General features: G+C 29.3%; 1 protein-coding gene across 4 annotated transcripts in view; it reads right to left on the reverse strand.

Moving 5' to 3' along the window:
* Window positions 1–27,038, reverse strand: part of LOC113552644 (putative uncharacterized protein DDB_G0291608) — a 95,776-nt gene extending 68,738 nt beyond the window's left edge. Inside the window, exons 1-2 of one of the 4 annotated variants that reach the window (XM_026955514.1) lie at window positions 26,738–27,038; window positions 14,976–15,044 (exon numbers count right to left, since the gene is read on the reverse strand). In XM_026955514.1, coding sequence (XP_026811315.1) covers window positions 14,976–15,008 — 33 coding nt within the window. In that variant the 5' untranslated portion in view covers window positions 15,009–15,044; window positions 26,738–27,038. Of the gene's footprint in view, window positions 1–3,049; window positions 3,276–9,393; window positions 10,092–14,975; window positions 15,045–26,585 lie in introns of those variants that run through there. The other 3 variants (XM_026955508.1, XM_026955494.1, XM_026955504.1) reach the window with 3 other exon arrangements.
* Window positions 27,039–27,927: the final 889 nt, after the last annotated feature.

The following is a 27,927-nucleotide window of genomic DNA, read 5'->3' on the forward strand; positions in this document are numbered from 1 at the left end:
AGGTTCTCTTGAGATAATTGTCTCAATTTTCTGGAAAACACAGCATATTGTAGTATGTTTGGTTAATATTTATAATAACCAAAATATTTTCAACTACAAGAATTATTAAACAATTTTAATTTAATATCAGTAGATTAAAATGTATACATGTATATCTTAATAGGTTAATATAATACAAATATTTATTTACTTATCCGAAATTTAAAACGGTTTAGTAACTTTTGAATATTTATAAAAACATAAAGAAAGAATTTTAATAAAATAAAAAAAAAGTATTGGTACATTTTCAAAGTATAAATTAATTTTTTAGTCACCGATCTGGCAAATTGAACAATGTCTTGTCCGGTACATTTTACCTTTACGGTCGACTAACATTCTATTACACAGACGAGAAACTTTACATAAAATATTGCATGTTAAATAAGGTAAGCCTTGATTACGAAACAAGGCTACCATAAAATTAATTAGAGAAGTATAAATCGCATAAATTATTATACATTTTTATAACGGACTGTAAAAGTAAATACCTACGGAAGATTTTTTTGTAAATGAATACTTTGATTATTTTAGTTCAATACTCAGTGCACCAATTACTTTTTTACATTTTAAATTCTGAACGAAGCAATAAATGTATTGGTTTAACATTGATGTGTATTTATTTTTTATGTTCTCTCAATTATGCATAATTTTAATAGTACCCACCGCAAATACACATGTAAACAGTTTTTTGAAAGACATTAGAACAAAATTGGATGTAATGTGATTTTTCATTTATCGATTTTAGGAACTATGTTATAATTTAAAAAAAAAATTTATTTTTATGAACTTGAAACTTTTTGCAATTACGTAAATTGCTATTTCCTATATCCAATGAACATTTTTATAATATTCAAGATATGTAGACTAATTTTAAACCATATATTTTATACTACAAACCTATTCATAACACAATTTATATCTCATATTTTTTTCTTACTGCTATTTAAAAAAAAAGTTTAATATGAATGAATAGGCACAATTATTTTAAATAGAAATTTAAAGCACAAATTCAAACGACATTGGATATTTCAACGAACAATTACAATATTTTGCCAAGGTAACGATTTTTATTTCTTTTGTATTTCAAAATAAACTAATCGTAGATAAATTAGTTCAACTTACCGTATTACCAGTAGTAATACAAATCGATGTTAAAATGTTAAATATTTTTAGACATAGAAGCTGACCGTCTCCACTAATAATCATAGTTTGAATATAGGTACAAGGATATATCATTGAATACGAATTTAACACATCAATTATAGTGACCTATTCAGTAAAGAAGTACATACGAAACCTACTGTATAACGGATAGAGCTCCTATTTTAAAAAAAAAATTAATTTAATAGTTTAATAAGCCATAAATCCTTAATAACCAAAATACAAAAATATGTCAATTGTCCAACAATCTCTTTAAATAAGTATGACAGTATAAACTATTTGTTAATACATAAAAAAGTATTACCGACAATTATTATTTAAATATTATTATTAGTAATGAATTAGAAAATATTAAATGTAATAGTCTCTATGCCTCTATATATATATTATTAAAGTTTTCATTTATTTAATGATATAAATCCAGGTTTTTTATCTTATTGATTTCTTAAATTTCTTTTATAGGCATTTTTAAACTAAAAAACTAAATTACTACAACATAATATAAAAATATTCACTTTGGTACTTCAATTTCAGGGGATCATATAAAATGTACGGATAATAAGAAAGTTCTTTATGACATTTTATTTTTTATAATTTCTATTAAAAAAATAATTACCTATCTATCTAATGGATTTCGATATATTTAATAATATATTATGTGATTATTATTATTTATTAACGGGAAAAACTTCATTTATAAAACAATCTATATGTAAAAATACAGTGTGTAGTATAAATATTTAAAATAAAAAATATAGCTACAATAATAGTACAAATGATATTGAAAATAAATTATTCATATATATAACAAAAATATTAACATATGGTAAACAAAATTATATAACCGTAACTCACAATCGGCTAAACATTTACTTCCTTAGTTTTTCTTATGGCCATCAGTATATTATCAGGTAATGATCGTAAATAATTCTTAGAAGTATAATTGATTAAAAAACAGTCTTAATTTCTTATAGATTTGTAACTAATTCGAAAATTTAATTGTTCCAACAAATAAGAACAATCTATGAAACTGTTTTATAATTTTAATAAAAATACACAGTGGAGGAAATCTCATTTTTTTATCTAATGATTCAAAATTAATATACGATTATAAACCATTTTACTCAATATGTTCTAGGCATTCAACTTCGAATTTGAAAGATAGAAAACGGAGAAAACGATTTTGAAACGCTTTGAAAATTCGAGTTGTACACATTTTATCCGAATACCACATAATAAGAGAAGTATATTCTAATTTTGATCTGACAAAAGCAAAATATAAATTTCTTAAAACATCATATTTGTTAAAATTTGCACTTTACGCGTAATAAAACATAGATTTAAAAAGGCTTTATTTGTTCTCATCTAAATATGTTTCTTTTCAATTTTATATAATATTATATAAACGGTGTATTTCTGTTTAAATAAAATATAAAAACTTATTTATCATATGTAATTTTGTGTATGCTAAGTATACACGTTATCAGTATTTATTAAGCAACGGTAAAGGTGTCCTACATTAGGTTTTTGATCTGTTATACAAATTCAGCTGAAAAACCGGTAGTGGATAGAAGAAAAAAATAATCGCCGTTCCGCAATCTCTAGCCGTCGTAAATAATTAGGCAAAGCAAAACCAATTTTCGCTCTGGACCTTCGCACCGTATAATTGTTTCGCCAGCGTGAAAATTCATTATATCCGTGTCATAATCGTTCCAATAGTAAATTACTTTCTCTTCCATTCTACAGATTTTCTATAAGATTTTTTTTTTTTTAACTACCTATCTACCCTTTATATTGTAGTCGGAAAAATTATGATACTACCTACGATTTGAATGGACAAAAAACTCACGTGTTTGTAACCGGACCATTTGAGCGTACGTTTCATTCGGCAAACTTCTTCGCCTAACGATTCAGCCATCGGTGTACATGCCATATTTCAACGTGCAGATGCAAAGTTATTTTTTAGATGCGTGAGTCACCTACTGACGTTTCACAACAACCTCGTAGTAAGAGGTAGGGAATGATGCGGTCACGACCTCGACAATAGTCCGACGACGACAAGTGAGTGAGTGTATGAGTGTATGTTTACCTTCTTCAATGCATGTGTATAAATATATATTATACTCATGTGTGTCTGTATATAAATATATATACATTAAACAATGCTAGAGAACAATATTGAACGTATTTATTATTTGATGTCTCACACAAATCGTATAAACTTAAACAATTCCGAATACTTAAATTATAAAAATATAAATATTTCATCAATACAGTAAAAATGTATGATTATAACATCGTAATTTGAACATACGAGAATTACATAAGTTAAGTTTTAAACATATTCAAATTTAATTTATAGAATTTCACCACAATTTCCAAACTATTTTCAATAACTAAGAAATTATTTACTATAAATATAAAAACCGTATATTTTAAAAGAAATCGATACTAATTGACAAAAAATAAGAGCGTGAAAATAAATATACAACAAACATGTATTGATGACTTTTAAGCAGTTTAAGGAAACATTTATTTTATATAGAATTATTTGTATTATATTATAAATGTGTATTTACCAAAAATCGAATAGAAACTCAAACTTTGTAATTTTAAAAAACTAAACTAGACTGGTTACTAAATAAAAACACATTATATTTATAATTTATAAGCTTGGGACGTTTATTTAAGTGTTAACTTGTGAACTGCGCAACACCAAATGAAATAATATAAATATATGATCTCTGTTATCAATAATCCCACCGGGAGACTAAAAGGGTATACTATCCACATGGCCTATCGGTGCTGATGGATATTTCGTTGTGCGCATTTTTTATTAAATCTCTTTGTTTTACGATTTAATTATAATAAAACAATAGGGATTTATACGCACAATGTGGTTGGAAAAAAAATATCACTGGTTATTCGGATAAACTACTGGAGGTGATGCAAAGGGTTAAAAAAACGTTTCCGGTCATAAAATATCTACGTAAAATCTTCTTTTTACCCGTCAGTATTATTTCGAAAATGTAAATTCTTGTTTTTCCCTTTGTCGTCGTCGGACGTTATCAAAAGTATTTGGTTAACACAATGAAAAAAGGTTTTTAAAAAATTTTTAAAAGTTATAAGATAATTTTTATACCCTCTTAATTGGTCGGCCGCTTTAAGAAAAATCAGTACCCGAAAACTGCGACGGATCATTAACGACGGGGGAAAAATAAACTGAACTCACTATAGTGTATATCCGCCGGGAGACCGACATGTTAGTTGTAGTGGGAAAAAATGAGAGGGAGACGGGTCTAATTCTGTCCACTTAAAAATGTCAACACGAAAGACACTTTAAAAATAAGTGTTACTGGCTTGACTTTGTGGAGCGCCCTAACATTGCTACATAATGTTGCACACGAAATTCCTTCCAATTTAAGGTTGAAAATATATTGAAAAATTACGGACCAATAATAAATACACACGAAACGTGCATAACCTAAAAAATAACTTATATTGTATATTTGTATCCATGCATACTTTTCTATATAGTATTAATTAAAATAATAAGAGATAATATTGGTAAAATAACGTAATAAAAAATTAAAATTAAAGAAAATAAATACTGAAAATATTAAAACATTTAACTATACAAAGTACAATACCAAATTTTCTGCTTATAAAAAAAAAGCATAGGTAACATTTGGTGAGCTTTTCACATGGGGCCATTGGGTGAAAACTACACCCCTAGAATCATTAGATAGAACAGAACGGTACTTTTCCCGTCAACTCTATAAAACAGGTTGACAAAAGAAAAATTAATGATACTATATTGTGGAACCATAATATAATGGTGAATTTCTGTTTTTATCTTTTAAATGAATTACAGTAAATATATTTTTTAAATAATTTTATTTTAAAAAAACCATTAGTTTTCATAATTAATATTTATTTTTGTGTTAAAATCCATCTATAACAAATTATGCCTACAATAAAAGACATTTCTTTAGAAATAAAATATAGAAAGATTATTGAATATAATAAGACAAAAAACACTAATAAAAAAAAAAGCATAAAAGTTGATTACTTTAAAATTTAGCTCTTCTCTTTTAGTAGGAAATACTCAACATTTTTTATTGTTTCCGGAGAAATACATATTTGCGTGTGAAAACGATTTCCTGTGTAAATAATGTACCGACCAGCTTTCTTCTAAGACTTCAAAACTCCTCTAAATAAAAACCGGATCTTCCAAACGAATAGCAAACAGCTATTTTTTTATTAAAGAATTTTATTAAAACAAATATGAGTAGGTATTAAATAGTAATTTTCAAGTGATTTCAATGTAAACAATTACATATTTTTAATATATTGGTGTAGCGTAGAAAAGCATACGACAATTTTATTTTCTATTATATACTTATTAATAGTAAGTTAGCCAAATAAATTTCAAAATTTAAGTATTGCGACTTATTTCGTTTTTAAATTCAACATGCAATTTAAAATAACATAGCAATAATAAAATTAATAACAATATATAGTTAAAACAATAATTTAATAATTACCAAAAATTAAAATGTATTGAAATAAAAATAATGTTAAGTTCTATCTACATTCAATGTACCTTAATTTTCTATATTCATTAAAAAAAATAATAAATGTGGATAATTATAATACGTCTTAAAATATAAATCATTTTTATATAAACTGCAATAATCACATTCATTACATTTACATTTTTACGGTTAATTTTGTGTAAATTAATAGCAATAACTCGATATTATAAAAATTACTTTTTTCTACATTTTGATCAAAAAAATATATATTTATAAAACTACGGCAAATTCACTTTCTATAACTATCGCGATTTATGTTTAAAAGTTATAATATGGTTAAATTAGAAAAAAAAGTGAAAATAATAACGAACCGTGTAAAAAAAAAAAACAACACGATTGACATTATTTTAACTGCAGTGAATACGAAAATTTATTATAATTATACACAGTATTTTACTTTCTTCTTTTAACCACAAAAACAAAATAATATTTTTTTTTAATAGATAAATCATTAGGTTATTGCCAAATGCGACTTTCAAAGAAACGATTAAACAAAATGATAACAAACAATAAACTTACTAATAACATGGGACATAATTTATGCATTAAGTATACGTATTCTGCGTGCTGAATACAGAATAGCAATGCAACACAACGTTGGTCAATTTGTAATGAAAAATCAAATTTTAGAATAAAAACGTTGATATTAGATTTATTATAACACAGTATAGACAGACAATGTCGTAAACATTCAATTTGATAACAGGTAAATTTATTCAATTACCTCAAAATCATTTGAAGGCACAGTGTTTATGGATGATGAACTGTTTATCTACATACCTAAATTTTATTCTCGGATACACATTATTCAGTCGCCGGCGTAGGACAACTATACATATATATATATATATTGAATAGCGAATTGGCGAGCGGTGTGGCGCCAAAAATAAAAAGTAGTATAATGGTGAGAAGGGGAAATAATACCAATAACATATGGACCCGAATCTGCCGCGCAAAGACTCGCTGCTGTGGAATCCCATGGAAAAAGTAATCTCAGATGGTTACCCGCGGCATGGACCACGTGTTGGAACCGGTTTCGAATACGTACTGGACCTCCGTCAAGACAAACAAATGGATTTTTAAACAGCGACGAGGGTTCTTAGGTGGGAGGCGGGGGTGCGTCAGCGTGGAATTCCAAAGCATATATCGCCGTAGTGCAAGTGTGCATAATATACAGGGTGAAACATATGCACTTATTGAAACACGCCACACTGTAGCTAATCAAATAACATATTATTATTATCGTATAATAATGTTAGTAATTCGTTGACATTTTATACATTGCATTGCATTATCCGTGTTAAAAATATTATCGCACGTAGCTATGTATTAATATGTAGTGGATCGTAGTAAACACGTCAATCTCCTTATTCGTGTATCATTATTCTCGTGAGTCGTTTTCTGCACGTGCGCATTTATGCACACAACATTATGTTGTAATAATGCCATTATACATATAATTGCAGAGTTGTTGTTTTCGTGCTCAACAATTTTAGATCATGCATTTTTTCCGACTTATTCAAATCCCACACATAAAATAGTGTATTATAATGGTGTATTTGTTATACTACTACACAAAAAATATTGTTGATACACCTGCTGTTTACTTATTAATCCTTATTATGTTCTAAGAATTACACGATATTTGTTTTATAAATTTCGACTAGATATTTAAACCCTGTTCTTGCACAATTTAAACTATAAGTAAAGAAAAATATTAAATTGAGTGAATTTTATAATACGTACAAAGTAAACTACAATTATCATTAATTTACAACTGTACAGCAACTACCCAATTCTATAAGTATTATTATACATTTTTTGTATCTCCAAATTAGAAATTCGAAAACTTTCTGCTTCAATATTCCATCATCAAACGAAATCGTAAATCGATAATATTATGTTAATTTAAAATTGTATTTCATGTTTTTTGGCATTTAGTTGAATTTATATACTACACTCACACAAATACATATAATTATTACTTATTAAAACTGATCAAACAACAATTCTCTGTGTATAATCAACCGGAATTACCACTGCAAAAACATATTCGAATTTTACGTCTCCGTACGTGCAGTAAGCGATAATGCACAGAATAAATAACGTGCAGTACATATTTTTCAATTAACATAAAAAAAACTATGTATAATATTTTATTATATAACGAGATACAAACGTTCTCCTTTTAAAAATGCTGTTTGCAAGATATTACCAAAACTAAATACGCCATGTTTAATATTATTAACAATTAAAATTTGTTAATATGATTTTTGTCCGAGAATGTGTGTAGATAAACGTATTATAAATATATAACGTGTACACGAGACATTTTAGATACGATTTACGATCGTTTCGGATGTATAATTTTGTAGTGCGTTGCGAATATAAATTGACAAATGGGGTATCGCAAACTCGCTTTGTGACTACTCGGCGGATAGTTGAAACGATTAAGCCTCGACATGCAACAAATAACCGTCGACGTATGTAATTTTTTTTTTCAAAACGAAACAACACAAACCGATAAGTCGCATGACGCACACGCAGGGCCTAAAATCGTGTGCAGTAAGGCCGCCGTGGCAGCACTAATCGCACGCGGAATACGAAACTCGATGACGGCATAAAAAAAAATATATAAATTTCCTCTAACCGACTGCTGTAATCGTATACCGTGAAATATAATTATTTCAGTTGTAGTATTAGCGGCCCGAAGTACGAAATTCGAGAGATGATAGTCGCTGCGTGCACAATAATATTTTTAAAATTTTAAATACTAAAATACCAGACATCGCACGATGACGATTGAAAACGACCAAACAGGACTTTTGAAACGGTTGCAGATTTAAATGAAAAAAATAATAATAATGACCAATAAGCTGCATTTATCGGGCTAAATAATTGAAGATAACCAACTGCGATGTACCTACTATAAAATCGTCTCGACTTTTTATAATATTTCACACGTTTTGCATGACGGTACTACGATGTAAGTATAATATACGCGCGTATTGCATGATCGTGCACGACGAAATGATCGTTGTCGTCCGATCGCCCACCCAAAACACGCGAACATTTTCAACGTCATATAATAATAATAATAATAATAATAATAATAATAACATCAAAATATCACGAGGACGTTATACCCGCGTGTGTTGTCTCTGTCTTAATAATGTATATCATAGCAAGTTTGCGTTCACCAGAACACATTTTGAGTATTTAGCTTTAACATTAGAGTAAATTTACCTATTATCAAATTTAAAGCTAAGAATATTCTCTAGGAAATGTCATATTATGTTTTTATTAATATTATCGTTATAAAGTGATTTATGAACATTTTAAAGATGTAATATTTTACACAGATATAACTCACTTCAAAATGATAATACCAATAAAAACGTGTGACATTTTTTATATAATATTCTTTAGATTTTATAACAGGTAAATTTACTCCAATATTAAAGCTAACATGCTGTGCTGAGCGCAGAGATTTGCTATGATGTACGTTAGTAAGACAGCAGAGACAACACATGCGTTCTTAACGTCCTCTCAATAATTGTAATCGCCATCGTCGTAATACAAGTGTGGTACTGACTTTCCGTGCGAAATGTGCGACGGCGTGGGCGGCGTGTGCCGTGGCTCGGGCGGCGGCGGGGCGGTCGGCCGGCGTCGGCGGTACCGGTAGAGTTGCCGGGACGACTGTCGCGGCGCCGGCTTGAAGTGGCGGTTTCGACGTGCCTTCGGGCGGCGATCGCGACGACGTCTCTTCCGGCAGCCGGTGCTGTCTGGCCCGCCGCTGACTGAACCTGATCAACGGACACCGGAATATTCCCATGATGGTGGTTCCAAGCGGATCAGTGTCCGGCGACGGCGGCGGCGGCGGCGGCGACGACGACGGCGGCGGTGGTGGCAGCGGTCGCGTACCGGCGGCATTCAAAACAAACGCGGCGGAAACCTGCACGGGCGGCGGTGCCAGCGACAAACGCCGCCGACTTGGTGGTGGTAGTGGCGGCTGTGGTAGTACCTAATAAGCAGAGTAGCAGTAGTCGTTGTTGCTGTTGTTGTTGTTGTTGTTGTTGTGGTCGTTGTGTTCGTCCTCGTCGTCGTCGTCGTCGTCGTCGTCGTCGTCGTCGTCGTCGTCGTCGTCGTCGTTGTCGTCGACGTAATACGGCGACGTCGAGCGGTATCGAAAAACGACCGCGGCGGTGTGCGGAGAAATGCGCGCGCGAAACATACGGTCCGCGGACGAGAGAACAGTACAGCCGGGCGGCGGCACGTATGGGAACCGGTACGCGGCGCACGACTATATTATTGTACGGGACACGCGTGTTGTACGGGCTCAGCAACCACCGCCGACCGAGCCGACACCGGTCTCGCGCCCCACCGGTTACCGTTGCCGCCGCCGCCGCCGCCGCCGCTTCGGGTGGGGCGCACACACCGCATGTCGTTCAGGTGTGGAATTCCAATAATCCGGCAAGAATGCGCGGCGGTGGCGGCCGAGGGTCATCTGTGTGGAGCAAGGTTGGTTTGTGTGCGGTGCGCGCCGTGTTTATGTCGTTTGCGGACGTTGTTATTATTGTTGTTATTACCGCCGACCGGCGGCATACGTTGATTTCGGATGACGATCAGATCTCCCGACGATGTATTTTACAATCGGGTGACGCGACGCTTCGCCACCCGAACCGAATACCCTTAACACCTGTAAAATGTTTTACCAATCCGTAATTCCGATCGATCGAGTCCGCGACGACGGCAGTGGCTCCTGCCAACACACATCACGAACGCCGTGCACGGCGGTTTCTCTGGCGGTGTTCTCACCCCTATCACCGCGCACCGAAAGACGACAGCCAAAACGTCAATCGACGTGCAACGCGTCTTCGTGTTGTTATTATGTTGTCCACGTCGGTCCGATTTTATCGGAACACCGCCAATAACATATCAATTACAAAACCCGAGAATGGATTTCAAAAACGCTCTAAATGTTTAGAAAAATAAAAAAAAAACTATTTTTTACTCTTTTAAACGGGCAAATTCAATTTAACGAATGAATTTTTACACAAGACGTAGGACTTTCTTACATTTTATTGTCAAGCAGGATTCGTATTTATTTTACACTCTATTCGAAATCGCTTGTTCACGCAGAAATTTTTTAAACATTCCGATAAAATAATAACGTAACGGTAAAACATTTGATTACTCAAGCGTGTTTATTTTTTTACGTTATTATAGCTAATTTAAAGGTACCTAATATATCGTCAACCTACCGTTGACCGTCAACGAGCGCAGTAAATCAATTAAAATAAACATTTTTTGATAATAGGAACCGATCAGAGGAAAGATTACCAAAGTCATTACAAATTACGAAAGACATCATCAGTTTGTTTACATCATAAATAGCATTTTACGATTTCGCTAATCGCTTTCGTACAAAATTAATCAATTATATAGGTATAAACCAATGATAATTAAAATCTATAGTAGATACATATGGCTTAAAATATTTTCTAGAATCGATTATTAATCAATATCGACTTGAATGAAAAAAATATATTTTAATACCTAACTGTTTTCAAATTAGAAATCAAATTAAAAAAAAGAACGGAAATACTTAAAAAAAACACCAGTCTTAAACAAAATCGATTTTGATTTTTGTTGTTATTAAAACAGAAATAATTGTAGAGATATAACATTTTTATAAAAAATATATTCATTTATATTAGTATATTTTGTACATGAAATAACTTTAAAAAATACTTAGGTTTTTTTTAACTATTTATATTTTATAGACATTTAAAATGTTCAACTGTTTTATATATATTTTTGATTTATAGTAATAACCTTTTTTTTTCAAAATGACTGTAAATTAAAATACTTCTCTTGAATCAGTTAAAAAAAAATTACTTATTTGCCAGCTCTGCCTATTCTACAAAAAAATACATTCCCTTTTACATCTATAAAAACTGTATTTTTATGTAATATATAGGTTTACGAGTTACTCGTGCCTGAAAAATTAAGATTAACTACAAAACTATAGGCCTTTAGGTACTAAAATAATATTATTAAATAAGCAAAATACACTTTTAGTTTAAAAAAAAAGTGTATTAAATATTAAACATAAATCTTCTGGAAATGAATTTTTAGAATTGTAATAATTGTATACCTACTAATGTACCCACTGTTTATTACGTATAATATATGTATCACTCATAAACATCCATAAAAACTGGTTTTTTTTAGTTATTCGTCATTGCAAAACTATTTCTAAATCTGAAATAAAACTGATTTTTATTTGAAGTACTAAAACGAGGTGTAAAATTTCTTTTTAACTTTTTATTAGACTTCCAAACCAAAACGAACATATAATTTATATGTTACCCAAGGACAAGCGTTTAAATACTGACGTATTATGTACATTGTAAATACTAAACACAGAACGAAGTGTTCAGTCTCATACATTAACAAAATACGGCCTTCAAATACTCGGTTTATTTTTTTGGCAGAGCATGTAGTACCTCGTCATTAAAAAAAATATCGTAATGGAATCATAAAAAGTAATTACAAGTAAATTTCAACATCGAAAATTATTGTTATTGTTTTTTTTTTTTTTTTAAATAATTTAATATATAACAATTAACATAATGCAAATTGAATGATGTATGGGTGTGAACATGTCAGTTCATCAAATGTATGAGCAAATTAAACGGCACATGTTAATGAAACATAAAAACAAAAGACATTCGTTTTAATTCGAGAAAAGGCAATAAATTCTTATTTAAATATTATTTTCAATTATCTACTTTGAATGATATCATTGTAATACTCTCATACTAAAACTAGACTTTGCAAAACACTTTATCCACATCAGTGTAGTATAAACTTCTCACGGCCAAACAATGCATTACATACATGACATACTATAAAAATATTATGTTTTATATATATATTAGATTCAAAACGAAGCGATGCATGTATTAATTTTACAATGATGTGAATTGTTGTTGTGTGTCAGTGTACACGATAAGTAGTCGATAAAATACTTCGATCTTCAATGTTAAGAGTGTTGTCTAATAGAAAATTGGATCTAGTTTGTACTTTATGTCAAAATTAGAAATTCCAATATAATTTTCAAAATAATTGAGTAAATCCAATTTTTGACAAAATTGATTTTGTTTTTTCGATTAACACGAAATTGAATGACAAAGTATACTCAACATGTACTGTTCAGCAAAACAATTATCTACTTTTTTCAATTTTTTTTTCAATTAACTTGTCGATGTATTTATAACTAAAATACGTTATTTAATTTTAAAGAAGTGTTCAAAATCAAAAACATAGGTACGCATTTGCTTTTCTGGTTAAAACTATAAATGATTCATACCTCATAAAGATAATATAATTATTTATTAATTTAAGATCAGGAGAAATGGCATACTTAGATTATTTTAATCAAAAAAATTAATCAAACTTTCGGCGAATATTGAAATGCCAGAGCTTTATACATTATACATGTAAATAAAATATTTGATTCTATTCGAAACTATAAATTATAAGCTGTAAATTACATGCAAATATTAAATGATGACTAATCTAATTAAACATTTTTTCAAGGGGGAAGAGCTACGTGGCTATATTTTATATCTAAGTGGTCCATGACCTAGAAAATGTTAAGAACCCCTGATCATAACACATTATAATATATGCACTATTATAGTACTATACTATACTAAAATAAGTAATATTATTGATGTTGATTTATAAATAAAAATGTCTTTAAAAAAAATCATAAAACTAATAATATATAATATCATGTAATCAATAATTAATTCATTTTAAAAACAAAATTAACTAAAAGAAATATTATGATGACATACAGTTATGAAATATAAAGTCAATAATACCTATGAAAATGGAAGTGTTTCCAAAACTATAACAATTTTGATAAATAATAGTGTTTTGTGTTAAGTTTTGATTTGAAAATGTGTACTCGAGCGTATATATTATGCGGTTCACTCGTTTATGTTTAAAATATAAAGGAATGGAAATGAACACATCCATAATATTATAGTAGCACATATAGAATAAAACGGTTCGCTGGTCCTTGCTCCGGTTCGCCAACTTTCGGACACATGCAATGGATCGCACGGTGTATATACGTAACCTATGTCTCTATGCACACTATATTACATAAATATCACGTGACCAATATATTAATATTTAATATGATTTATCAAACCAATTCTTTCGTTTGTTTCACTTAATAAATATTGATAATAACAATAGATATACGCAGTTGATATTGAAAAAAAAATTAAAGAAAATATCGGATATAAAGGTTTATATTCAACATGTATGAGATATTATATACAAAAAAAACTATAAACACATGTACAGGTTGTATTTATAATTTATAAAAATATACTATATTCATGACATATGCATAAGCGCTATAAGCCATACGTTTTACTATTGAGACACGTAGTCTTATGAACGAAAAAAAATTTAAAATTTTTCAGCTCCTTTTATCTGCGAAATCCCTTGACTGATAATTTTTAATAATAAACTTCGACTCTTTGATTATGGATAAAATAATATAAATCCCTATTTTTATTTATTGATTTAAATATTTTTTAATTTATTTATTTATTCAAAAACTAATAAAAAAATTAAATATTAAAGTAAAAACGATGTACTTATATAGACTATATTAAATAAATTGAGATAATATAAGTATTCACGAAATGTATAGCACGAGGTATAATAGCTTTGTCTTCATTATTTATTGTGAGTATTGCCACTACTCCTCAAATACTTTTATAAGTTTCGATTATATTTCATAAAAAAATATGACAAATGTTTCAATATTGTAATGCTTTTACGTGTATCCTTATCAAATATCAATATTAAGTAGGTACAATAATTGTGTTCCTTTTCAGTGTCAAAAATATTGGCGGGAAACATAAACAGGTTTTCTATAACTATAGATTTTTTATAAATAATTCTACGTGTTACTCAAACCAGTTTTGCAATCGGCATTGTTATGAACGAGTTATTCATATTTCCAACAGAAAGTACTACAAACCAAAAAGTCGTAAAGTTAATCTAATGAAAATACCGTGGAAATCGAATACAATCGATCTGTTTGAAACGTATATCTATAATATTATTTATATTACTTACCGGATCGCCGAAAAAGCCTGTAGATTCCTTCATTCCATTAGGCCTCTGAATGTCGTCTCTTCATGATTTCTGTAATAACACAAATGAAATCATTATAGAATAGGTGTACCGTATTATTTTTACTGCTCATAAACTTAATTTACTCTATAACTTATAAGCAGAAGTACTCATAATTTTTTTCCCCAGACAATATATTTCATTTTGATAAACTATACTAATACGCCCAAAAACTGAACAAAAGCCAAGTTGGCTAAACGCCCATATATTTTCCTATAATAATGGTTGCTTATTAAGTGGAGAAAATATAAATTCCAATTTACGTACTAAAGATATTCAACGATCAATTAACATCGAAGCAGTACTTATAATATTGACTATTGATACATCGCAAATAGTTGCCACTAGTATACCGATTACATGTGTATCAACGTTGTTATACATTTTTTATTAATCTAATATTCTAATATATTAAATCAAACCTATAAAATGTTATCAAAATTTACATTAAACATTCATTGTGATTTGTTAACACTGTTAAAAGGTATTTTTCGTCAAAATATGTAATTCGTATCTGTTCATGCCCTATTTTATTACAAAACCGTATTTTTGTTTATCGTTCTACCTTCTACATAATTCTTCCAAACTACGTACGGTAGGTATAAATCCGTTAGAAATCAATTTATTCTCCACATCACATCAATACTTTACGCGATCATCATTAATGTAAGAAAACCTATCTCTAAATGAATAGTATAAACACTATAAACTAATAATTTACAATATATTGATAAAATAATCCAATACACAAAAAAATAACGTAAATACATTACAAACTATTTAAAACAAATCCATTAAAATTAAAATTAATTAAATTGAAATTACATACATATTTAAAAATAATTTTTCACACTTTCAAAAGATCTACATAGAAAGAAGTGCAGTGCACGACGGGGAACGGTAAACTACAGTATAAACAAGGTACAGAAAGTGGGTATTTGGCTCTCATTTCATTTCACTCATCTCGGAGAAAGGCAACTGTATGTTTTAATTTAACAATTAAAGCTAATAATTGATTACAATATTTTAAATTTACAATTTTACTTTTTCTAGATATCCATTTGCTTAAGTATTTTTATTATCCTATAAATGATGTTATTAAAGTTTACCAATTAAATAAAATATTTATACAATCATATAGCTTAATATATAAATGTATATTTAAAAAAAAATTATTTTAGAACTTATCAAATAAAACTTTTGTATGCAATGTTCTCAGTAACTATATTTTAAATCTAAAAAAATGGATTATAGATATATTTGAAAAAAAAACACTAATCACTCAATTGACGCATGTATATATGAACCTACGAACTGACTAACATGTATACCTTTAAAAAAACTCATACACTATTATTAAACCTTAGATTGCTTTGTTTTTCTATTCAGTTTTGTTTAGTTAACTTAAACATATTTGTAATTAATAAAACGAAAAAATAAAAAGTACTTTAGATTACTATACCATAATTTTCTTCAAACACAACACAATTTTCAATCGAAAATCACCGATTTTAAAATATATATAATAATATGTAAATATACCAGTCCATGCATATACTTACACTACCAATACCTTGATATTCTGCCAAAAATATTGTCTTCCGACAATATCAATGAAAATCAAAAAAAAATAAAAAGGAAAGTTGAATTACAATTAAACGTAATTGTACAAGTATTTTTATTTTTATTTTTTTTTTTTTAATGTTATTTGTATAATTTTTGAATAAACATATAATATTTAATATTTAATCAATATGTAAAAATTAGGTAGGTACAATCATAATAATTAAAATTGGAGTTTTTTATTATAGTATCTAAGCAAATACCTACATAAATAAAACTCAAATATTTTGATAAAATATTTTTGTATGTACATTTTAATGTATATAGCAAACTTTAAATTATAAAAATGTATGTAATGATTTCGAATACCTAGGTAGGTTATTTTAACATGACTAATCATGGTTTTAAATATTTAAAATGGGTACAAGTATAGTACTAGTACATCTTCATTATAACTTGTAGCCCAGCTTTTTTAATTTACTCTTGTCTACTAGCAACCGTTCTCAGCTCCAAAAGGAGATGAATTAACTAATGATAAACAATAAAATTAAAAAATAAATAATAACACGCATTATTGTAACACCAATCGCTTCTCTCAAGATCTAAAAGCAACTGCTATTAATGAATTAATTTTATTTTATACGTCCAACAAGTTACATGTATCTATTACACAAACTCAACAGTTATTTTTGGAAGAATTCCATGTGGCTTTGGCACATTATAACTTAATAAAAATCTAAAACAATATACAATTGGTAAATCCTCATTTGTTCTTAGCATATTATAATTTAAATACCACAATAATTAGTGACAAATACTAACGAAAATAAGTTTAAAATGTTGACTACATTTTAGTATCGTATTAATTTAAATAAACTTTCAAAATGATATAAAAATGTTAATATATTAAACATTATGCATAAAAATATGTATTAATAAATCCCGAATCTCGAGTTATTACGGAATATTAAACAACAAAATTAAATAATAAATTGACTAATTTTTGAAATTTAATTTGAACTAAGTACGTATAGTATTACTTAGTATAGTTACAACTTACAAACAATTAATACAAATTGTGTAAACATTTAATTTAAGTAATTCTAGATAAAAATAATAGATACAATTATACAATTGTATAAATTATTCAGATTATTTTTTTTAAACGGATAGTAATTAAAATTGATTAAAAATAATTATTAATTTTGATATACCTAGTAATATTAATATAGTCTAATAATAATTGAACTATTATTTTATAGTGAAAATTAAAAGTATTAGTCTCTCTATTCCATTGGTAATACATTAAAATTATATACATACAAACAAAAACCTAATGACCTCTGATCGATAAAAATTCCATTTTTGTTTTTTTAGAAAAAAAATAAGTTTAGATTATACCAACCTGAAATACAACCAGCTGACTAGGTACTTACCTAATAATAAACCACCGACTATAAAACAATTACATGCATCATTAACCACGCGTCCACGTAAATATTAACTATAGTCGTATATCACGTATTACTCGCTATATGGGATAGAAACGAACCCCATATTCAGCAGGGTTGTTCTTATAAATAGATAGATACTATTCTACGAAGAAAACGATTTTTCTATACGGACATGATATTGTGCAACTTTAACTATTATTATTTTATATAAACAGCGAAGGAAAATGGACCAGAGAAAAAATAAAACCAACACATTGACACACATGCTACAAGGGTTAAAGATATGCATAAAAACCCACCGCTGTCACGGGGTCCTGGAATTTTGGGTAGAGTGTATAAGTACTGCAGAGGTACACGTCATGGTGGCGTTAATCGTTACAATATATACCTACACTCGGGCGCGCCCGTGATTTATTGCTGAACGCTATTTCCCGGACGTTTGTCGTCATTTCTATTCGACCACGTATGTGTGCGTGTATGTGTGAAAGAGAGAGAAAGAGTGAGTGAGCCGGATGTACGGTGGTGTTTCCATTAGTTCCATTGTTTACGACGTGTTATTGGATCTTAATGGTACATATAGGTATATAATGTATTAATGTAAAACGAACTTGCTTTTCAAGGGTTAGCTATGTAATAAATAAAAGGATTTTTAAATGTTTTTAGCATATTGTTTATTTTATCTACCGACTAAAATCAAAAAACACGATAGATACATATATATGAAGTATAAATTAATTTTAATTTTTAAGCTAAACAAGGTTTTTATAATGTATTAATTGTACCTACTACCTATAGTCTATACAATGTGTTCTTCATTTTCAGAAAATAGAGAAAAACTCCAATATGATAGTTAAATGTTTTTGAAATTGTAATTGATTTAAAATAATATTGCAAGCACTAAAATTGCCCTCATTACTCGTTTATAAATAAATCGTTAAGATGAAAAAATAAATTCATTGCAAATAATTTAAAGTAAACGCTAATGAACTCTTATACGTGGATTTATAATTACATATTAGGTACATTATAATTTATAACATATGGTATAGAGTGGACCACAGTATGTACCCGTTTACGACTAAATGATTACAATATTAGAAAACTAAAAAAAAACGGTGGGCCCCTGACTAGTCTTCTACATAATGTATATGTTAGGTTAGGTTAGGTTAAATGCTATACTGCTGTGTTATATACGTATTATATTTATTATATACACTATAAATCCATTATTATTAAATCAATAAAGTTAACCTATGGCTTATTTAAAACTCACGCTTATACTTCAAACTGTTTACAAATTAAATAATATATTGTTCAACAAACTTAAGGTTTTTTATTTCATCTTATTTGTAGGTATGGAAACTTATACTTGAGATAGATATATGATATAAATATATAATGTGCAACGATTAAATATGTTATAACTTAGAACTATATATAGATTATAGACTATAAGTAAACAGTAGAACTCTTATAACTTTCACGATAAAATAATGGTATTGTCTCACAAAATATCTTTTAATTACAGATTACACAATATATGCCATGTGATATACTAATTAAATAATAATTCTAAACTGATACGATGAATTCTTTAAATTATTTTTTTTCAACTCAAATACTAAGAATAATTGATTTAATAAAAGTTAAGAAAAAATTCAAATAATTCAATAATGCTCAACTTTATCGTTAAAGGTTAGGAAACTAAAAATATTAAAAACAAATAATTATAATTATTATAAATATCCAACTCGTATAGTAGATATATACCTAAATATATTTTTTATTTTAAAAATGTTAACTTAGGAAGAAAGAGTATAACACTATTATCATTATTAATAATATTGAGTAGACACTCATAACAATTTAAAATCGATGTGATTTAATTTGATGTATAGGTATAATCTATAGGTACTAATGGTACTATATACAAACCTATTATCTATATCAAATTAAACCACACTGATTTTAAATTATAATTAGTACCTATTCATTATTATTAACTTTCATTGAGTTAATATATTTTTTAAATTTAATATTTTAATATATACGTTATTTTCCAACATTGTTTTGAAAATAATACATTATACCTGAGTAAATTCCCCATAAGTATCTAATAAACTTTTGGTTTTATTAAGTATTGTATGGTGAATCTATTGAATACTATACATTCCTTTTAACCCTTTATATTAAATTATGTTGTGCTGGGTTTTTATACTCATATCCTTTTAAAAATCATTGAATTGCTCCTATAAAAATAGAGCCCAATACCACCATCTTATGAACAGGCAAATAGCCTAACATTATTTCCAGTCTGTTCATACACAGTCATGAAATTCACTTTGGAATTCTAAGCCCTTTATATTAAAAGGACGTCGTACTTTCATGTGTTATCTTCATGTCCCGTCCTACTAACGCATACCATACCAAAAAATACGTCTAGCAGTTCCAATTTTGGATTTTTAACTTAAATGTTAGTGTGAATCGACCTATTATCAAACTCAAAGCTAACAACACTAAACTAGAACTGCTAAACATACATTTTGGTATGTTATGCGTTAATAAGACGGAGACAACATACGCGGGTACGATGTCCTCTTAGCTGAACTCTGTTTTAAAAAAAAACGTTATTATTAACCGATGACAAATTTACTTTGTACAATAGATCATGAATGTATGCAACAATAAGCAGCTTAAACATAGGTACTTATATAGATTCTTCCAATAAAATTAATCTCTTATTGTGGAAGTTAGCCAAATTTCCGATAACGTGAGCCATGTAATAAGGACTATAAAGCCTTTTCATTTTGTTACACTTAATTTAATTAATTTGTCTTATATGATTATCTAAATGTAAAACTTCATTCATAAATAACTATACATTGAAAATAATAAACTCTTACCTTAATGTTATATAATATACATTATAATGTTATATAATATTTTAAAAATATTTTAAAGGATTAAAATTTAATAGACGTACCACGAACAATATTCAAACTAAGGAATGTATAGTCAATCAAAGATAACTATTACTGATACCAGTAAAGTACCTATAACAATCATAAAAACTCTAGAAATATTATGAAATAAGCCCAGAGTAACGAGATCTACACATAATATGTATTCTATTATCCTAGTCGTGGATACTAAGGTAAAATCGACAACAATAATAATTGATATTCAGTAATCTACGACAAAAGACCACGCGGGCTAAGAATCGGTCTATTGGCCGACCGGTACCAAAGCTGTGCAGACAATACGACTGCCAATGGATTGCGCGCCAAGGTCGACCAGTCGAGAATGTCAATTCCACACGGGCGAACGGCGGTGAAGGTGACTTCTCTCTACCACCATCGAGTACGATTAAAAATTCACATCAAACCCCTCTTCTACGGTTTTGCTTCTTAACCCATCAACAACGAAAAAGTACACATACACACGCATGCGTATCATTTTATATATATAATATATATAGTTTGGCCTCCGGGTAGACTCAAATAAACACGCGACCATCTATATTGGTGCCATTTGCCCGTTCATTATAATACATATATATACTCATTTTTTATTTTGCGGGATTCATTGTGATCGTACTTGATGTGACACACAATTATTTTGTAATTTGTTTTTTTACCGCAAAGAAACTCGACACTGACACAAGTCGACCCAACTCATATTATTTGCTGTTTAAGCCTACCACCTACGCTAAACGCACTACTTAATATATATTACTCATTAATCATTACTCATTACCATACGTCAAACGCAGTTCAATGCATGGCATTTAATAAATATAAATTGTTTTGTTTTTATACTGATAAACAATAGTACCCCTGTAATAAAATTGTATTAACTGCAATAATGTTCAGTATAAAATTATATACATGTATATTTATTTTAAAAAATGAATTTAAATAATTCATAACCAAGCATAGATTTGGATTTTGTTATCTAAAAAAACAGATAAACAAATGTACAATAAAGTTATTTAACTTCTGTGGGTGTGAAAAGTGAATGTATATTCAAGAATGGGGATTGACTGTTATCATGATTACAATACATATCCATATACGGGTAAGTAAAAACATTATTTACCATCTCACACATCTATAATCTTTTATTCAACCTTGAGTACACTTCTCTCTACTATCAAATTATTTTAATTAACATCAAGTCTGTGTATCAATCAACACAAGCTTTAAATATACACAAACGGCACAGACACTTTAAAACAAACCAAAATTTTCTTAAAACAATAAAATAATAAATTTAACTTTTAATTAAAAATGTTCAACAAAAACAAAACGCATATCTATTGTGTATAATACCAACTGTATACGTATACTACACATGCCTTTACCTACATTATTCACATAAGCAAGTTTAATTCATCATCATTGTTCGAAAAGTTGAAAGCTTTTATTAAATAGAGGACTATAAGTCTTATAAAGTGAATTACTAAAATTTTCATGGAATTGTTTTCAAAAACTGATTAGATATTGAATATTATTCCCTCTTCATTTTTTGATATAACCTGCAAAAAACAATAAACGGTACATTCGAACTTGACAATATACCTAAATCTCTCATAACCAAGTGAAGTTCAAAATCAAATATTAATTTTTAAATATTTATACATAAAGTTCCGCAAGAACTAAAAAGTCGATTATTCTCAAAATAATACTTATAGTAATATAGGTATAAAATAGTTTTTATAATTCACTATTTAAAGTCACGACGTCTTTATAAAACCGGAAATTAAAATAAATTATATGAATATAAAATATAAATATATATATATATTTGCTTAGTGATACAGAATTATGTCAATAGTACAATTCAAAAACACCACCAAAGTTTAGGAGGTATTATCTTACTACAACAATACATTTTATGGTAATACATATTTACATAATTTCATACGTGGAAATCAAAATATTACTTATATATAACTATTTACAATTGTGAGGTAGAATTATAGTTGTACCCTTATATAAAGCATTCAAAGTTCTTCAATTATTATAGTAAAACTATACAATATCACAATAGATTGCTATTATTAATTTATTTTTCTATTAGTAATACAGTATATAATATTATACTTATGTTATGCAATTCAAGTCAATAGTGTAAACAGGATCATGGTATAAAACTATAAATAGTTTATAATTGTGCATAAAAAAATTCAGGAAATAATATTTTTCATGGTAGCAAAACGTTTCTAGTCCCTATGATTAATGTTTTGAATTACTACATAAAAAGTAAATAACTAAAATCGTTATTTTCAATTAAATACCCAATATCGTCAACAATTTAATATAAATGTCTATAAAAAAAAATGTACCCTTGTATTTTCAATATTTTTTAGAATTGTACAAGAAAAACGTATGGAGATCTTTGTATTAATTGTCAAACTTTTTGTTATTTAAAAACAGTTTTTTGAGAATAAATCGATAAGAAACTAAAAAAGTGCAAATGTTTGTATGACACAAAAAATAATTTTTATAAAATAATTAAGCACGCCATTTCTAAGAAATCTTTATATAAATATTAGGTGAAAATTTCATGTCAAAATATTTAATATTTTATGTCATAACAAAATCGAATTTTAATGAAAACTGCTATGCGTTAAAATTTAAAATTTGCTATTATTTTGTAAGTTACAGTGAATTTTCAAATTTTAATTCTCCAAACTCAAAAATACTAACTGGCAATTAGATATAGAATTGTAGATCCAATTGACTACCAAACACCGACCACACATTTGTAGATTGGAGCGTTTTTATTGCTACAAAATATGATGGCAGACACAAAATATTGTTTTTAAAAACACACACTCACATGATTATAATTTATAAAACATCTAATTGTTAGAATATTTAATTAAAACACAACAAACACAATATTCACTTATTTATAGAAACTATTCGTCACAATATTAAAAATTTGTGAAAATGAAATTATTTATGGGTACTAACATAACCAAAATGAACGAATATATTGTTATAACAATTATTATACTTATAAATTAAAATAATACTAACTTGTACTCATATGAGTAATATGTATATTGTACACCAACATAATTGATATACCTACCCCAAATATTCCCAATTTCTGAGCAACTATATTGTGTATTCACATTATTTGTGACACAACTTCATAATAAGTTTTGATCAAGATATTTTTCATATAACAATTGTAAATCGAATATACTCGAATTGTACACTTGTACTGCATGGCATTTTTTCTACCACAGTAAACTCGCAGTTCACGTTTTAAAAAGTTTGGAAGAAGTACGACAGGTAAGTTGCTGGGGGAAGAATATAATGAATAACATAAATCAGAATTAAAAATTAACATAATGATTCTTAGTGCCTAGGGACAGACATTTTATTTGGTTTACCTTGAGGGTTGTTACGTACCTAATAGAAAATATTCAACAAAATCAAGATTATGTAAATATAATTAAATAAATCCATTTTATTTAAAAAAGAAAAATAGTTTCTAAAATAAGATTAAGTTGAGCTATATATATACGTAAAAGTCATATCTTATCCATTCTCTTTTATACCTACTTAAAGATATTTTGTCCTAAAAATGGATATCCTGGGGCATGTTTTTTTTTTCATTTTGATTTTACTTATTGAAAACAATAAATATGTCGATTGCTTCGAAATTTAATTTTTTAATTATAAAGAGTATGAATTGATAATTGCTAATTACTATTTATAATTACAAACCTATAGTAGAATTATAAAAACCATTCATATATGTAAAAAATATCATATAATATATTTATTTAAAAATAAGCAAACCATTAGGAATATGAATATAATATTTTATATTTAGTTATAAATAGCGTATATTTACATATTTTAACTGCAGTGGAATATCGTTCACCATTTTCAAAATATTCTTAAGACTTTTTATAAAAAATAGGACACAAAAGTACTAATATAAAAAGGGAGTGAAAACTAAGACGTATAATTTAATTTATCCGAGTAGACTTTTAGAGTATAATTTAATACAATGCCAAAGTAATAAATAATTATACAATACGTATATAAATTATTAAGTCCCGTTTTAAGTTTAATTTGAAGTGATATCATTTTTTTTTCATAAACGAAAATCATTAGTTCTGAATCAAATAATATTTATATCATTGAAAAATAATTAGTAAGAAATAAAATTATGTTATTACATTTTCTGATTTTTCTATAATGTAATTAAAAACATACATTTGCAATAAACATTTTCACGTTTTCTAGACTACATTGGATATTTAAATTGTTTTGTAAGTCTCGTAATTATCTACGTAATATAATATATGATTATTTTATAATCTATTACATGTACAATCTACAAATGTGAGTAAAATTAAACATTTTAGTGGTCATTTACAACTTTCTGTAGTTATTTTCATACCCGTAATCAAAATTGATATTGCTCTATAATTTTTAAGTACAAAAGTTTACTTTTTTTAAAACTATTTAAAAACTTGTGTTAAAAATATAATTGCAATTAGTTTAGTATTAGGTAGATTCAATTTAAAATAAAAATGTTTAAGATTAATGAAAACCCTTTTGCTAGGATTTGCCACTGTGGTTGTATTTGGAGTTTCGTCAATGCAAAGTACCATAAAACTTCATAATGGATAAAATAAAATACCTAATACTATAGGGTACATGACGCAATCGGGGTAGGGGGTAACCGGCATATCGTCCTACTGAATTATTTTTTTTTTTAAATCAAATTTAATTTTCTCCAATATAAAATATTACATAATATTAACCTCCCACCCGCTGAAAATAAATTCTAATGGCCTCACTAAGGGTATATATACGTAGTACAAGTCAATTTAACAATTTTATAATTGCCACTTAACGTGTATATTAGCCTATAGATATACTTCACAAAGAGACTTAAATAGTTAATAAAACGTTTGCCAAAACGCTTTAATAAGCACCTACTTACATATTAACTCTCGTTCGTTATTTGTTTTGCCTTCAAAAATCCAATAAAAAACATTTATATTCAATTGAAACGATATCATCGTCATAATATTACATTGAATATATTATTATTATAATTTTTAAGGACTTAATGTTAGGCTAGGTTAGGTTTCCGAGAGAGAACAAAAACATGCATACTTTTACCGCCTATTTAATACCTATTTATAAACATCAACTTTTCACCTACCTATAATATTTCCCTTGACATATCACAGAAAGATCCTATTTCTTAATGTTCCTACAAGAATAATCGCATATATGACGTTAATAGGTATGAAATATCAGTAGCCTCAGAACTTAGGTACTCACTATACGTCTATACCCATATAATATCGGTGCACATTTCAAAAAGTTATGAGATCTTTGTATGATAAATGATAACAAAACATGTGAAATCTAATAGCAGGTACCTACTCGACTATAATAACAAGATAAATAGAAAACCGCGGAACAAAGCTGTTTGATAATATTATACACTCTAAATCTATAAAAATAGGTTAGATGATGATAGAACCTACATATGAAATAGTCGACCGGAGCCGTCCTCCACGTGATAGAGACATCGCAGCTGACTCCCGAGACGGGTAGTTGGTCGTCGATAAGGCCTAACCACCCCGGTACCATTTTGTCAGTTCAGAAGAATGCAAACATAAAATTCATGTACACTGACCGTTTTGCAGACCGGTACACGCAGCGTAGAATGTCTCTCTCCGTAAAAAGGAGAAACTTCTTTGCTGACGCGCGATGTCCCACTTGTCGGTTATTGACACCGGCGCGGAGCGCGTGATACTTATTATTATTAATAATAATAATATTTAATGTGCTCGGATCACTCGGCCGCCGACGGCATTCGATTGATAAACAAACAGAACAAACTTAGTAATGCGAACAAATCAAAGACACCGAGAAAACCGAACTACCGAAAATTTCACGACAACCGAGCGCAAGCGCGCGGCCGCCAGTCGGTGTATTTAAAAAAAAAAAAAAAGAAACCGAACGCGGAAAACTCTCGAAATCTCGGACGGCGGCGGCGGCGGCGGAATGAGGCACCAAAAAAAAAAAAAAAAACGGATATTTTTCAAAAATTTCGCACTGGCACGACGACACGGCAAACCTCGCACACACCCGCACAATAACAATAAAACATATAATATATATATATATATATATATCAAACACAGACACACAGACACACACACACGCAGGCGCGCACGACCGAGCACACTGCACAAACACACGCGCACACGCAAAAACAAAACCTTGCGGGGTAGGGGCGCGCACGACTAAATTTTTCTATTTTATTTTTCGATTTTTTTTTTTTTTTAAATTCCCTTCCTTCGTCGGAACGGAATACATACAAATTAATAATAACGAGACGGACCGCACAGGTATACCTGTTCGGGGGATGCCACGTTACCAAACTGAATTACTGAACGCGCGCGCGCGGCGGCTTCGTGGTTCGAACGGTGCGGTGCACGCACGCGAACGCACCGGCACAGGTAGTACGGGCGGTGAGAGGACGACGACTACGACGGAGAGCCGTACCTTATTTCGGTGGTAGGAGGACGAGACCTCTTCCACCACCACCTCCTCCGGGACAGCCGAGTCCCCCTCCACCCGCACACCCGTCCGGCAGAACGGTCGCGCCGGCGAACGCGTTCCGGTCAGAAACATCGCACGGCCCGGCAACGTCGCTCAACCGGTTCAGCCCGCGTTTTCTATACGACCGCGCTCGCCGCCACCGCCGCCCCCACCAATACTACAACAGTCGCGCGGGCCGCGGCAATCTTCTACCGGCGCGCGAGGAGCGCTCACGGATTGCGCACGCACCTCTCTCGCCGTCACTCGTCGACTTATCTG

The sequence above is a fragment of the Rhopalosiphum maidis genome, chromosome 1 (assembly GCF_003676215.2).
Source record: "Rhopalosiphum maidis isolate BTI-1 chromosome 1, ASM367621v3, whole genome shotgun sequence".
Classification (NCBI taxonomy): Eukaryota; Metazoa; Arthropoda; class Insecta; order Hemiptera; family Aphididae; genus Rhopalosiphum; species Rhopalosiphum maidis.